Source organism: Haemorhous mexicanus, chromosome 1 (assembly GCF_027477595.1).
Source record: "Haemorhous mexicanus isolate bHaeMex1 chromosome 1, bHaeMex1.pri, whole genome shotgun sequence".
Classification (NCBI taxonomy): domain Eukaryota; kingdom Metazoa; phylum Chordata; class Aves; order Passeriformes; family Fringillidae; genus Haemorhous; species Haemorhous mexicanus.
In genome coordinates, this window is record NC_082341.1 from 84,028,707 (window position 1) to 84,043,975 (window position 15,269).

The 15,269-nt window shown below is 36.8% G+C and overlaps 1 protein-coding gene and 1 long non-coding RNA gene across 2 annotated transcripts in view; one reads left to right on the plus strand and one right to left on the minus strand.

Moving 5' to 3' along the window:
- LOC132331574 (uncharacterized) overlaps positions 1-14,313 on the plus strand; it is a 30,289-nt gene extending 15,976 nt beyond the window's left edge. The window contains exons 2-3 of the long non-coding RNA XR_009487627.1: positions 3,074-3,158; positions 9,396-14,313. This is a non-coding gene — a long non-coding RNA (uncharacterized LOC132331574). The remainder of the gene's footprint in view (positions 1-3,073; positions 3,159-9,395) is intronic.
- Positions 1-15,269, minus strand: part of ADCY2 (adenylate cyclase 2) — a 205,016-nt gene that overhangs the window by 11,696 nt on the left and 178,051 nt on the right. Inside the window, exons 18-21 of the mRNA XM_059855000.1 lie at positions 12,258-12,442; positions 10,685-10,769; positions 4,922-5,080; positions 537-683 (exon numbers count right to left, since the gene is read on the minus strand). Of these exons, the coding sequence (XP_059710983.1) occupies positions 537-683; positions 4,922-5,080; positions 10,685-10,769; positions 12,258-12,442 (576 nt within the window). The remainder of the gene's footprint in view (positions 1-536; positions 684-4,921; positions 5,081-10,684; positions 10,770-12,257; positions 12,443-15,269) is intronic.

The following is a 15,269-nucleotide window of genomic DNA, read 5'->3' on the forward strand; positions in this document are numbered from 1 at the left end:
ATTTTAATACCTTTTACTGGCATCTTCATCACTAATAACTTCCCTGTAGAGAAATACTGTTCTCAGTGAGGCCTTTATAGATGCCTTTTCCCAATACATGTGTAGTCATACTCTCTACTTGCTTCTGACTTCAGAGAGTGGAACATTACAACTTTTATAATCCTTTGATTTGCTTGTGTATCAAATCATCAGTGCAGATCAGGTATAACATAAAGGTTATACCTGACTTTAGACATTCATATTTAAAACCTATGGTTAATCTATGGCATGTAATATAACTGTCTCAAGAGCTGCAGCTAATGGGCAAAAAAAAAAAAAAAACTCATAGGATTCTCATTATAGGAAATCAAAACCAATTGAATATGATGTGAGATCAATATCTAATTTATCCCACATAAATCTATTTTTCCTTTAATGGTCCCTGTAAGTATTTTCTGACAGCTTTTCCACTCTCCCCTTTAAGTATGTTTTCTGACTTGCATATCATGAGTTAGTAAGATTGAAACCACATATCAATCACTATTGTTGGTACATACATCATCAAAGTCCGCAATGATCTCATTTAGCAGCCTGAGACATTCCAGCCCTTCCTTATTTACATCAGATTCTGTGTAAAATTCCTTGAAATCCGGAACAGAGGCAAACATGACACAGACGCAGTCATATGACTGGTGATACAGATCCTGCCCAAAAGAAAACAATATAAGAAAAAAAAATTATCATACCCAGCTGTAAATAACTTTCCTTATTAACATGCCGCATCCAGGATCTAAAAACAGAGGTGCTGCAGTAGTCGGAATGCCTTAAGATGAAAGTTGGATGTTTTTTGCATTTAGCTGCATTTATTAATTTAAAACAATGCATAAACCTGTTCCTAAAAGCGACTTAACATATAAAGCTGGAAATATTGTAATGATTTTTTTTTTCTTCCTGAACATTAACTTTGTGAAAACAAAGTGTTCACTAATTCATTAGGTAGGGCCCACCTCTGAGACTTCTTATGAAGAGAATTTAGTCTGGCTTGCATGGCTGAAAATGTATTTTGTAAAACAATATCCAATTTATTATTTGTTTGTTATTGTACTAACTAAAAAACTGAACCAAAATTACAAACTCAATGTACTACAAATGCATAATGCAAAATGACAGTGATTGATAGTTCCTAACCTAAAATGACAATATGCCTAAGAGGATAAAATAATTATCCTTTCTTTTGCGTAACAAGGAGCTGGGCCAAAAAGAAATAATTCATCTGAACTGAAACTTACTTATAGCAGAGTCTGCACTGCCTTCTGTGATCACTGAAATGAGAGCATCTCTACTCCACAGAAAGATTCTGGTGCTAAAAATGACCACCTCCCTCTACCCCCTTCACATTCCTCTCCACTGCCCTTGAACATTAGGCTATCTTTTCTTTCAGGACAAATTCATATCCCCCCAAAATGATAGAAAGAAAGAAAATTTATTAAACTAACACTTAAAAAAGAAATAACATCTATACACAAAGGGAGACATAGCAATAAATGAGGCTGCTATCTACTTTAATGTAAAGCTACCTTCAAGTTATTATTTGAGTAACAAGGGATTTCAATACTCACATGAAAAGGATTTATTCTGTGAGTTCAAGAAGCATAAGATATTATTTCCCTTTTTACTTAGCTAAGCCTGGGTTTTGCAATTTGACAGTCATTGTGTCCTTTTGGAAGAATGTGGTGTGTCTGTACACAGATGTGCACAGACATAGTGGATCTTTACTGCTGATGTATAACTGAAAAATAATAGAACTATGGGAAAACTGCTGACTGCTTCATCCCATCACAGGTGTGAGGGAATTTTCTGAGCAAACATGAAAATAACGATGGACAGGAAGGAACATGAGCAGCTGGAGGAGATAAATTTTTTATTACTAGATTTTTGTGCCTCCTGTATTTTCTAGGGATTTTGTACCCATAGCATCAACCACAACTGTATGCTGTAGGGATGGAATACATTGATTCAGAACTCCAGCTGTTATTCTCTTGTCGCACCATGATTAAATCCAGATTTTTGAGACTCTGCTGTGGGAAACCCAAGGGTCAAGCCAGTAAGGAAATCTGGTCTGACTGTGAGTATGTGGTGTTTGGGGAGTCAAGTAGGGTACCTGTTGGCTCACTGGAGCTGCCCACTGTGAAGGGAATTTGATCCCTTCTCAGGTGGTGCAGGTGTGACTGCCAGAGTGGCTCCTGGATGGTCAGATGGGGTATTTCCTTAACAAGGTACAGAGACTACATTCCATGGTTAACTCAGATTTACTTCTATTTTATCAGGTCATCTTCCCTGTAACTTCATTTCAATTATAGTGACCCATTTGTCCTCCTTCCTATCTAATACTGGGGCAATAACCATCCCCACTAATGCTCAATAACATAGCACCATCATGGAAACAACAAGTGGCACTATTTAGAACCAGATAATTAGTAATTGTGACTTTCACAATAAATTTTAGGGAATTTTAAGGACTCATCCCCATCTAGTTTATTTTGATCATAATAATAAAGGATGTTACAATCAAGTGCCTTAATTTTCCTAAGAGTTCTTCTCTTGAAACAGTACTCTCCAAAATGTGTAGCCAGAAAATTAGGGGCAATACTATTGTAGGAAGGAACAGCTTTTCTTATTTTAAAATAAGAAAAATAAAATCATCCTGTCTTTTGCATTAGTCCTTTTCTTTTTCCTCTCTAATACCATCTGAAATTCTGCAAGTATGTTCCTTTTACTGTTCCCTCATCTTCAGTGCCTGAAGATCTTCCTGGGATAGAGAAGGCAAACCAGTCCAGTTCTATCCCTTGGATAGAAGGTGGTCAGCTTCTCTGGGGCAGACTTTTTGCTCTAAGTAAGATACTAGCTCCATCCTGTAGCTAATAAAGCATCACTTCTGCTCAGTGATGGGCTTGCCAGTTAGCCTGCAGCACAAAAGCTCCCAAGCACTTTTAACTAATAGGGAATCTGAAGGATAAAAGCATTAAGGAGAAAGCTGCAAAAGCCAGGTGCAGATATATTTAATCCTGGCCCTGTTTCCTGCTTTGCATTTTAGATTTGAGCCTGTCTTTCAGGTGGAAAATAACCTGTCTTGTATCCAGCATGCAGACTACAAGCAGAACCCAGCTCAGGAGATTCTGGTAAGACAAAAAAACCTTTATTATTTACTCTGAAGGAATTTTGCTTTTGGTGTATTAGCATGAGTCAATATATATATCGTTATAAAAAGACCTTTGTTGGTCATTTGAAACTACAGTCCAACTGCTCACAGTTGTCATTCATCCACTCACTTTTTCCCTTTTCATTTCTCCTGCCTGCTTTTCAGCAGCACTTTGTTTTCCCTTTTCTCCATATACAGCTGCATGCATAAAATACTAAGGGAAGTAGTATTTGGAAATAGAATATTCATACATTTTCTTAATCTCAGAATCTTTTTTAAACAGAAAAGAATAAACATAAAACTATACTAACTTGATATTGCAATGTCATATCTGTTGACTTAGGTATCCACACAGAGAAAACAAAGGCCTAATCTGCCCTAACATCTGTATCTACGACAGAACCTTGCTAATATTGAAACAAATCTAAAGACATGGCAGATACTTGTATTCCTGAATACTTCCAGAGATTTGAAAGGGCCTTCCTTTGAAAACTGTTGAAAGAAACAAAACAAGGAACAACTTGAGTTTGGTTTTTTGGTTTTTTTTTTCAATGGATGTCATTAAAACCATGTCAAATCATTTTTACTTCACCTGACATGATGAGTTGGGGAGCTCAGCACTTTACGATTTCCATGTTTCATTAAATTAAGTAAAACCATTCCAACCTAAGAATCTTGAGGGGTGACAAGATAAATCTGGTAGCTGATACAAAAGTAAGCAGATGGTGTTGATCTGCTGGGAAGCTGAGGTGGAGTAGCACATAATCAAGAAAGCAATCTCCTGACGGTTTGCTGTGTTTAATGCCTTAACTGAGAACTGGAGCTGAGTCAACTTGGCTTTGAGCCAAAATCTTCACTGCATTCAAAGGAACCCCACAGCAATTTTTGTTAGCTACCAAATGAATATTTGCAGGGAATACTAAAGTATTGAAATGCAGTACTGATTAGTACTGCTTAATGCAAACCACAGTGAAAAAGAAGATGTTGTCCTTTTTGGCTCAGGAGATCAAAAATGAATCCCTAAATCTGCCCTCTGCCCTCTTTTGTCTTTTTTGAAACAATTATTTGGCAAGCACAAGTAATTAAAAATCTTACATTTAAGATCTCTATAGCTCTTACTTTCTCTAAATAGATTTGTATATATATATTTTTTTTTTTTGCTTTATTATTACTGTAAAGGAATATTAGGAGCAGATCTAATTTCCAGAAAAGTAAACATGGATCTTTTGGGTGACTTTTTTGGTGCTTGGATTAGGTCCATTAAGCAGTGAATAAACAGGTAATTTAGTGTTCAGAACATCTTTCCAGAATTAATATAGCCGCTATTTCGGGGAAAAGGTTAATTTTCACTCCAATAAACAACCTGTCCAATGAACAGTAGAAAATTCAGAACCCGGCTGCAACTCCACTCTGATCATGGAGGAAAAAGTATCTGAATGCATATGATTTAAAATTAAACCCATGTTGATTCAGCCATTCTGTTCTTCCTCCTCCTCACCTATTTTTACCATCCTTCAATAGGCAAAGTGCATTGCCATTTAAGAAAATTTCTCCTTTTTATTCCAGGGTTTTTATAGTGCATTCAGTGCTGTAAATCAAACCTTACAGGAAGGAAAGGGGAAATGAAAGTGTCTGTAAATTTATTTTTTCGCTGTAAGGACCTACTGTTCAAAACAGCATCAAGTGGTATTTCCAGGGTACACTGCTTTCTTACAGAGTAGAGGATATACAGAGACAGCTGACCTCATTCTTCAGGTTCCTTGCCAAGAAGTGTTCAGCTACGTGGGCTGGAAGCACATTCTCCAGAAGCACCCGATTTAGGTTCTCCATGGTTTCAATCTCCTCCCGCTCTTTTTTGAACTTGTTCTTCCACAGGAAGTCTAACCTACAGTAATATTCATTCTGTTACAAGAGGACACAGAAGTAAAGAAACAATAGGCATCTTGTCCTGCTGGAGTACAGGTTTAAGAGACAAAATAAGCATAGTACACAAACCCTACAATTATTTGGCTAATCCAATATAATTCCAGATCCCACAGAAGTCACACCCCAAGCACACATTTTGTAACATACATTTTATCAAATCCAGCAAAAAGGCCCATGAGAAAAAAAGAAAAGTTGCAAGGTGCCTTAAACAATGGAAGATTTATTTATCCACTCTTAAACTTGAGTAGAAATTCATTCCAGAAATCAATATACTGTAATGGAAACAATGTATAGTTTTGCAACTTAATAATATAAGTGCAGAATTTCACTTGCAATAATGGGCATTTTAGGAAGACCCTAATTTTTACTAACTTGAACCTATGCCATGTAACCAGCCTGGCAAAAATAAATCAGCCAATTGATATCATATACATTCATTATATCAAATCATGATCAGACTATCAAAAATGGCTCAGTATGTTGGGCCAATTCAGTTGAGTTTTGGTTTTGTTAGTTGCTCTTTTTTTTAGTTGGTTGGTTGGTTTTACACTCCTTTCTGTAATACTTTATCCTGCCTTTTTTTGTCCCAGATTTTTGACAGTAGCTTTCCAGTAACCACAACAACAATACCTGGAACGATATGAAAATACACAACATCCTTGGAGTATCAGTATGTTTTGAGATCCAATTTCACTAGAAAGGTGGTGAAAAATTAATAAAACTGTACTTTTGTGGAGCTCTCTCCACTTCTTTTCAATATTGTCAAGGTGTTGTCGTGAATTCTATGGCATTATTTCCACAGTAAAGCCTCCACCAGCCTATCTCATTTAACCTGATAAAAATCAAGAGCTATTTCAACATAGTCTTAATGGTTTAACACTATCAGGCAATCTCAATGAAGACTATGTTATTAACCAGGAGAATATGATTATGGTGGCAATCTTATTACAGAAAAGCTTAAAAGTGCTAGCTACTGGTATTAGCAGTCAGTAAGCACTGACATAAAAAATGAGAGTAGTCCTTCTGACTGGACAGTGGCTGTCACAGCTCAGAATGATTCATAGGTATTCTACTGAGATCACAGCCAAAGATAAGAGTAGAAAGTTGAAATTAGATGGTATTGAAATGATTTGGCAAGCTTTTAAAAGGCAATGAAAGAAAAAAACTGATGAAGCAAAACTGTATCTGCCAAATACCTGCAGGATGAAAGAACAATAAGAAGAAAATGATTCCTCCACTTAAATGCATAGAGAGAAATATACTCAGGTTTGCTTTGAATTGGTTGATAAGGGCCAGGTACTATTTAAATATTTAATTACAAAACTGAAAGAGAACATCCATCACATGAAATCACTGTTAACATACTCCCTTTGTGCTGATACTGATGATACTAAGGACAGAATGCAGACCTCAAATGCACCGCAAAAGAAATATTCTGGCTATTCTGACTCAAAGGTGACATTCTTCTGAAAATAAAAGGGGTCTTGACATCTTAGAATGGATCAGGCTGCATGGCAGAAATCTGGACTTTGTATGTCAAATAAACAAACAAGCTGGATATTTTAAATAATTATGTTACTAAATGATATTTGGGAACTATAAGTAAAATAAGAGTGGACAGAGACTTAAATACTTGTACAGACAATCATAAAGGTACAGAGAACCTGAGAACAGATTTCTGCAGGAATTTGGAAATAGGATTTATTGTTGCCCTGTCATTGTGCCTCTATGAAATTAAATGGCAATTATCAGTCCTATAAAGCTTGAGATCATCAATAGGGATCCACATGATGCAAAATACATGCAGTTACTTTTTTAGAATGTCTTTTTTATATATATGTTAGATATTTATACATCAAAGAACTTGGATTAGTATCAATATAAATACACATAGATGGTAAATTCAAATGCCACAAATGGTATTCATGCAGAAAAAATCCAGTAAAACACTGGGATGTCAAAATTCTTGGCATAAATTGACAAAAGTAACATGGATGCCTGCTGAAATTAAATATCCATAGATTGCAGTAACTTTATAGTGAAAAGAAAAGGTGATAGCTAAGTGAAGTTTTCAAAAATATGTTTCTTCTTTAAAAGCTAGTATAAAAAAGATACATATTTACTACCTTACTCTTTACTGAATTAAATTTAGGCCGCTCCAAAAAAGGGCAAAGAGAACTCAGAGTTCAGAAAAGAAAAATCAGAATGTATTCTACAATTTGCTTTAAAATTAAAAAAGTCAGCATATCATATTTCAAAAAGAGAACAGCACTAGCTTATTAACTTATTTTAAATTGTGGTGGTGGTGGTTTTTGTGTTGGTTTGTTTGCATGATACGAAACTTATCCTGATCAGTCAAGACAGACAGAGTGTTAGAGAACTGACAAAGGGTAGGGATACAAGGAAAGTCTTTGGAAAAGAAGCAGGAACAACAGAGCAAGGTACTTTGTAAAAAAACCCCAGCAAATGCTAAGGAAAAAAGCTATTTAGACATACTGGCTAATGCTGATACAACTGGGTGAGTTGACATACTTTCTGTAAACATCTACTACAAAGAACTAAATGGTCATGTGACTAGCAGTGAAATTTGAAATAAGTTTTCATTGAATTCTTTCAGAAGAGGCTCTTGAAGAGACTACTTCATTCAAAAAGACAAGAATTCCCTCACAAAATAAAAGCTTTCTAAAAAACAGAACAGAGACAACAAGAAACAGTTTTTACAGCTCTGGGAAGCTGCCACAAGCATCTCAGCAGTAAAACTACTAATGAAATTCAGTGTGGATAACTACAATATAATCAATCATGGAAAACCTTACAGCTGGCCTATAGAGGAACGGGACACATAATATTTTAGGTACTGTTGAGAAAGGAATTCACAGGCTATGTCAATACTGGATTCAAAGCAGATCATAAGAGAGATTTAGTGTTCAACCGTGTTTAAAAGTGAGCAGGCTTCTTACACAGTCAAGCCCACACCAATCTGGATTCTCCAGGGAAGGGTGGAAGAATCACCATTCTCAACACATTGTCTGCCTGTTGCCAGCCCATTATCAAGCAACTCTCGGGATCTGTATGCAGGGTGAAATGAGTCACTTCATCTCAGTGTCAGGAAACGGCTGTCACCTATGCTGGCAGGGCCATCAAAAAAAAAAAAAAACAGTTCTGCTTTTTCCACCTCCCTTTTTTCTGTTCATCCCCATTCTTCTGGCACAAGCATTGCTGTGGCCGCACCATAAATCTTGAAAATAGATCTGCCTCAAAACCAACCACTTCTGCAGGATTAATTTTTAATCCTGACCATTTCCCTATTTTGATCCACTATACATCTACACAGTGAGCTGGGCCAGTATGAATGAGGAGACAAAAGGATAAGAATAAGCAGCTGAGGGAAGGTCTGCTTCTTCCAGAGGTGATGCTAGCTGTGCAGCTGAAGGAATTAAGTAGGCTCATAAACCATGTAATGATATACTAACTCTTCCTCTCTTCATCCCCACTGAACCAGAGGCACTGATCCCCTGCCTCTGCTTTTGAGAGGCATCTCCATGACCAGCGGTGAGCATATTCACAGAACTAGGCTTGCAGGAAAACATCCACCTTTTGTTTGGATAAATGTTTTGGTTACTCATCCTGGGGAAAGAGGAGCACCAATGGCAGCTGAAGGGAAGTAGAAAGGCCATCCTTTTCATCAGTGCTATTATCTTTAGCATTTTTTAAATAATCAGATATAAAAGAAAGAAAAAGTACGTATTATCTGCAAAAAAATGCAATAACTAACAGAGAAATTACTTGCATATTACCCTCTGTGGAGGAAGGGTAAGGAAGAATTTGACTTTGTTGACACTGCCAAGATGGCTCAACAGCCAAGTGCCACTCAAAAAAAGTAGAAAAGAGAAGTTTAAAAACAGAAAAACAGACACTGTCACATGAATTTTTGTCAAACTGTGAAATTCATTATCAGTGTTGGGAACACCAAGAAGATAAAATGGGTTAAAAGAGGATGAGACAGTGAAACAGAAAGTAGAACAGCCAATAGCTATTAAACATGGCCACAGAAATACTAACTGGGAGAAGGTGGGAAGTCTATGTCCATGAATAGGTCACTCTGTGCAGGTTGATTTCCTCCCCTATTTTTTTTCCAAGCATTTGCTACCAATCAATATCACTAACAGTAACTTTAAAAGGCAGGTCTTATGCCAGGTATGTATTAAAATTAGTTCATAACATTTTCCATTTTAGACTTTGCTTGAAAGCATTTGAAAATGCAGAAGCTTTTTTCTCCTTCTTCTTTAAGGGAGAATAAGTTAGAAAAATCAAAGGCAGAAGACTGAAGAGTTGCAAATAAGTGCTATCATGACAAGGATCCTGGACCTACAGCTCTGAAAATGAAGACTTTCCATTATACAATAATTTCTTAGTTGGTGTGAACACCTGTAGCTGCGTGCAGAACAAACTTCCTTGTTGATGTGACTGAACCCACAAAGAAATCTTTCCTTTCCCAGTGAAGATGATATTCCTTCTCTCCTTTATTCTTGGTATTGCACCCTTTGCCTCCATCTGAAACTTGGGTTGACAGGGACTAAAGATTCTCCACTGATGGGATGAAGAACTTGTCCCTCTTTCTGAGGAAAGTAGCTGTGCTCTAGACCCACTCTGTCACCACCATCAAATGAACAAACTCCAAGTGCTCTGCTGACAAGGCACATGAAGAATGTTATTTCTAAATCAAGAAGGATGTTCCCCACTACAATAAATACTGCAGAAACTGCCAGATAAGAATGTTTTGTGTAGTAACCTGCAGGGCCTGCATGACAACTTAAATGACAGTCATTAGCTTTTGAGGAGTTGTAATGTAAATGAATGATTTAAGGACAGTCTGGGATAAAGTCCTTCCCAAGGCTGCAGTCTGTGAAGGCTCAGGCTGTTCATGAGATCACACATGGATTGCCTCTTCTGTTTCAGAGCCCTGTTTTGTGCACTGCATTGTTCTGGCACAATGGGCTGGAATTGCATCTTTTAGCCATGAATCCTGTAAAAGCCTGAGGATTTAGAGAAAGAACTGCCCTTGCATCTTCTCTCAGCTTAGTACAGGGTAAGACCAATGCCATCACATTTGTTCTGGAAAAGCACAACTGGGTCATAAAAAGAGTAGTTTCCTGTTGGGTCACAGTTTTAGTGCAACCATGGCCTCAGCATGTGGTACACTTCTGTGTGCACACTGTATTGTTTCTGTGTCTGCACCAAATTGTAATAACTGTGAAGAAAATAGATTGCAATAAAGCAACCAGGGAGACAGCAGATGGATGCAGACAGATGGGAACAAGCCAGGAAGCTAGGAGCCAGGATTGGTCACAATGAGAAGCAATAGTCACAGTACACTATCAGCATAATGTCAGTGATAGTTACTGGTGAGTTTTAAGGGTGTATTGGAAGGCAAGAAAGAAAATAATGTTATAGATGCTCCTGACACTCCTTTGCAAGGGTATGGGAAAAAACAGGACAAAGGTGTTTCTTTGAGAAGGTGACAGGCTGCACGTGGCAGCTGGCATTCTGTCCACTGGTGCAGGTGAAGAGAAGTCTTACCTGTCTACCCAAAACCAGTAATGTGATGAAGAATATGAACAAGGAAATTGAGCCCATTGTCTTCAGGTCCTTCAGTATTCCTGGCCTATAAAATAAAAACATAAGTAAAGCAGGCTGCTCAAAAGTTAAACAAATATTACTTCAAGCACAAAAATAAGACCACAATTTATATGCACTACTTTTGGTACATAAACTAAGAACATTTAAATATGATTCAATGTCTTATTTTATAAAATAGCATTATATTATGTAGATTTAATTACCTCTACAATATTCTCTGCAAATGTGCCTACATTTTGAAGTCCAATAATAAGATGAGGATTTAGGAAAAATAATGTCCTTTTTTACTTGCAAATGGAGAGAATTTGTGGCTTATTCCATACAAGTAGAATAAAAACAGATTTTTAATACAATAACACTATTTCCATTGTGGAGAGCATATCCAATGAATATGCAGAAAAAGAAAGTAAAAGCACCTATCTCCCAAAATACCTTTTCTCCTGAGGAGGCACAAACTAGATCTTGTAAAGAGTTTATTAAAAACTCTGCTTTGGCAGAAGTCACTAAAGGCAATGGAAAACAGTTCACACTAGAACCCTCCTACTGATGCCTCTGAAACAAGAACCTTAGTAAGAGATTTAGGAAGGAAAATACCAAGAGACGCAGAGCTTGGCTGACAAAATCAAAGCTGCCAGAAGCACAAGCTCAATCTATCCTGTCCCCTGGTTCTCCATACCATCACACACATATTCTTTCCATTAATAAAATGGAAACAAAGACTTGGGTTTGTTCATTCCATCTTTAGATCTAAGTGCAAAGAAAACATACACTTTTTTTTCTCCCCAAATTTTCAAATGAAATCCTTTTCCATGATTGTTACAGCACAGGAAAAATGATATTGAAACTACAATCTGAATATCCAGATTTTCTGGAGTGGCATATGCCTTACCCTTGGCCTACACAGAAGAGAATCACCTCTTTGTTTTAAAAATGAGGTAGAAATTACAGCTGTCCAAAAATTATTTTACACAGCAATAACACAAACTGGAGTCATAATTTTGGTCTTACATATTATCAGCTGTAACAAAGATTTCAGCAGTCTCACTAAAAACTTTAGATACAAATGCACAGGCACAGCAAAATAAAAAAAATATCAATACTGTTGGTCTACTAATTTGTTCAATCACTAAGACTTTATTTGTAAGCATTTCAGACTATATACTAGTTTTGGGGAAGCTGATTTTCTTCAGCTTGTAGCAAATATGCCCTAGAAGCCTTAATGATGTGCAGCCTGAGGCCTTAACAAACCTGGTGATGATTTCTTGTAGTGTCCTTTGTGACAAAAATGCAAATTAAACCATACTCTGTTTCCTATAGTGTGTGATTTAAATGCCTTGTCCAGACTTCTTTTATTCTAATGCTCTGAGGTGTGACATTAAATCAAATATTAGCTGCAGCATGACAATGATTTTACATTGTGACTCAGATTACACAGCCAAACTCGTGTGTTCCATGACATAAGAGCTACCAATGGTAGTATTGAACTTCAGAAAGACTGGAGTTAGCCACCTACCTTCTAAGAGGTGCCATTGCATACATAAATTTGCTGTAGTCATCCAGCATGGGCCCATGAGTGTGCAGAAGGATAACATTGTAGCCCACCAATGCAATCAACATTATTACCATTTTCAACTCATAATTTATCCTCAGGAAAACAGAACAGGAAATGAGCCCTAATATGCAGCTGTATATAAAATACTGGCAAAGAGAAATCAAATGGAAAATATTTAGAATTTGGCTCTTGAGTAGGAAATCATGCATAATAAAATGCTTGGGCTACTTTAAAAAACAAATCATTGATTGACCACTGAAGTGTGCAATATATCACAATCTGGGACATTGTGGTTTATAGACAGCCAATAAAAATAAATTTATGCTCCTTAATTTTCACCCTTTGACACTTCTGATTTACTCATCTACATTTGTGGGATACCACTACTGGTGTTGAAATCTAATGCAGGAGTCTGTTGCCAGCAGACTGACATAAGATTTACTCCTGTTCCACTGTAAAATTTTCATTCATGCTTGAGTCCCAGGATTACCCTGTATGTCTTGCTAGCATTTGGGTCAAGGTAAAATGTCTAAAGGCCTGAAGCAACAATTTCACTGCCTATATTTGCAGCTGGTATAAACTGATGCAGTACACAGTCATGAATCTCAGAGATATGCAATTTTATAAACAGCTAGGATAGGAAAAAAACAAAGCTATTAACAGGGCCTATGCATAATATAAATATTAAAGATCCTTCTCTCAAATCCTGTGGAATAATAACCGTATAAGAACACATTCAGTCGCTAAAAAAAAAAAAAAGCCTTTTGTTTCCTATGTCATACATATCAACAAAAATATGTATAGTTGAAGTTAAATTCCTGGAAAAACATTTTCTTCTAATACTTCCTGGAAACTGATTACGGCATCAAAATTAATGCTAAAACAGGAATCATCTCTAGAATCATTATCTTAGTCTTTAATATGCAACCCCTTTGCCAGAAATGCTTCCTGAAAATTACAGTCCTGCACCTTGCAAGGAGGTTTCTTTTCTTAAACTACAAAGCATTCTATTTCTAGTCATGCTATTTTAAGACTACTGTTGACTTGTTGATGGCAGCACTTTTGACAGACCCTGAATCACTGTATACTAATTCTGGAGGATCACTAAGAAGGATAATTTTCACAGCACCCATCAGACAGAATTTATCTGCCATCTCAATCTTTGCTGCTACTGTAATTTGCTCAAAGATCTGGTTGAAATAAGAAATCGACAGAACTATTGTTCAGAATCACCAAAACATAGAACTTCTCTGATAGCTGCATTTCAGAGGAGGTCACAGTCCAAATTCATGGTTACATAAAAATAGCAGCATCCTTTTTTTTGAGTCAGTAAGGAGTGCTAGTGTTGAAATCAGTTTTCCAAAAAGAAACAAGGAGAGGCAGTCTTGAACCCACAACTGAATACTGTTTGACAAAGACCCAGAAATTTTCAAGTGGAACAGTCTCTGACAGTGTTCCATATGAGTACATAGAATAGATTGAAAATTTCAGACAGGGGTGGATGAATTAGAGAAGAGTGGCACAGCCACACATTTTAGAATGCAGACCTTGCATTGCAGTGCAGTGTTTCAGTAAGCAACAAGCAGATCTGGAGAGTCTGGCAATCCATAAAGCAGTGAAGCTGAGCAGGTGCAGGCCCCTGGTCTGCTTAGGGCATCCCCCAGCCCCAGGATAACCTCAGCCAGCTCAGCCAACTCGCCACAACCCAGGAGCCTGCAGGCAGCTCCCACCTGGCACCAGCATGATGCCACCTCTGCAGCCTTGGCTTTCACCAACAGTGCAACAGCAAGTTCTCTTGGAGGCCCTTTTGTCTGACAGCTGAAGCAGTGAATGTAAATGTTCTCTTTTAAGAAAGTACTCCAACAGCTCAAAAGAGGAAAATCCTGGGTAACCTCTCCACAGACAAAATCTGCACCTCATGCTGTATGAATCAGGATTCTCAGCATCTGAAGGGGCATAAGTCCATCTGTTCTCTTTTTCTTTCTTGTGCTAGCTAATAAAGGTATTTTAACCAACACTTTACAGAATCTGAGTGTCTTTCTTACTGGGATCACAGGTCTGGTGTCTTGCACCAGGGTAGTGCACACTTAGGATACAGCTCACTGCATTTGGTCTCTTCTCTTAAAATTTAAGACCTGAAGTTCTGTGGGTATAAAGATCTTCACTGAAGTAAGAAGGAATTCTACTCCCTTATGTCTATAGAGAAAAAATTACTAGAGGACAAAGTAATTTTGTAAAACATTTCCTAGTCAAATAAAAAATATTCCAAAACTGCATCTTTTAGATGCCAGTATTATAACTTCTATTTATTTAACATGTGGAGGTGGCAGCACTGATACAGGACTGTATTTTGTCCCAGGAGCAGATATACACATCAACTTCTCTATTACACAGAAACTACAGAAGCATCATAGCAAACCTAACCTAAACGAAACACAAAAATGTCACTATAATTTACTGAGGAATCTTTACTAAGTCTTTTTAAAAAGTAACTTAAACTAATCAAAAAAGTTATTTTGAGGGTAGAGAAGGAGGCAAATAAATTACTTTGCTTCAAAATGAACTTAAATCAATTGGAGCTAAAGTAATTCCCAAAGCTCTTATGTACTCATTTTAGATGACACAGCCAATAGATGTCAGGTTTACTATCATAAATCACATTAAGTTTATTGACATGAACAAAGCTTAAGACTAACACACAGATTCAAAATAACAAATTTTTAATTTAAGGAAACAAACATTTGTCAGCCTAAGTATTCAATATGTTATAGAGTGAAAGGAGAAATTTTATTCCTAGATTAAAGAAAAAAATTAAAAGTAGTAACTCAAAAGGAATTTAAAGCTTTTTCCAGCTAAAATATTTGCAGTTTCTGGGGATGAAAACGATGCTTATTTGAGAGATGCTTTAAAGGTTTAAAATCTTTAGCTAACTATAATTTTTCATTTATTAATGTCAGAAGTGAAATTTTAACA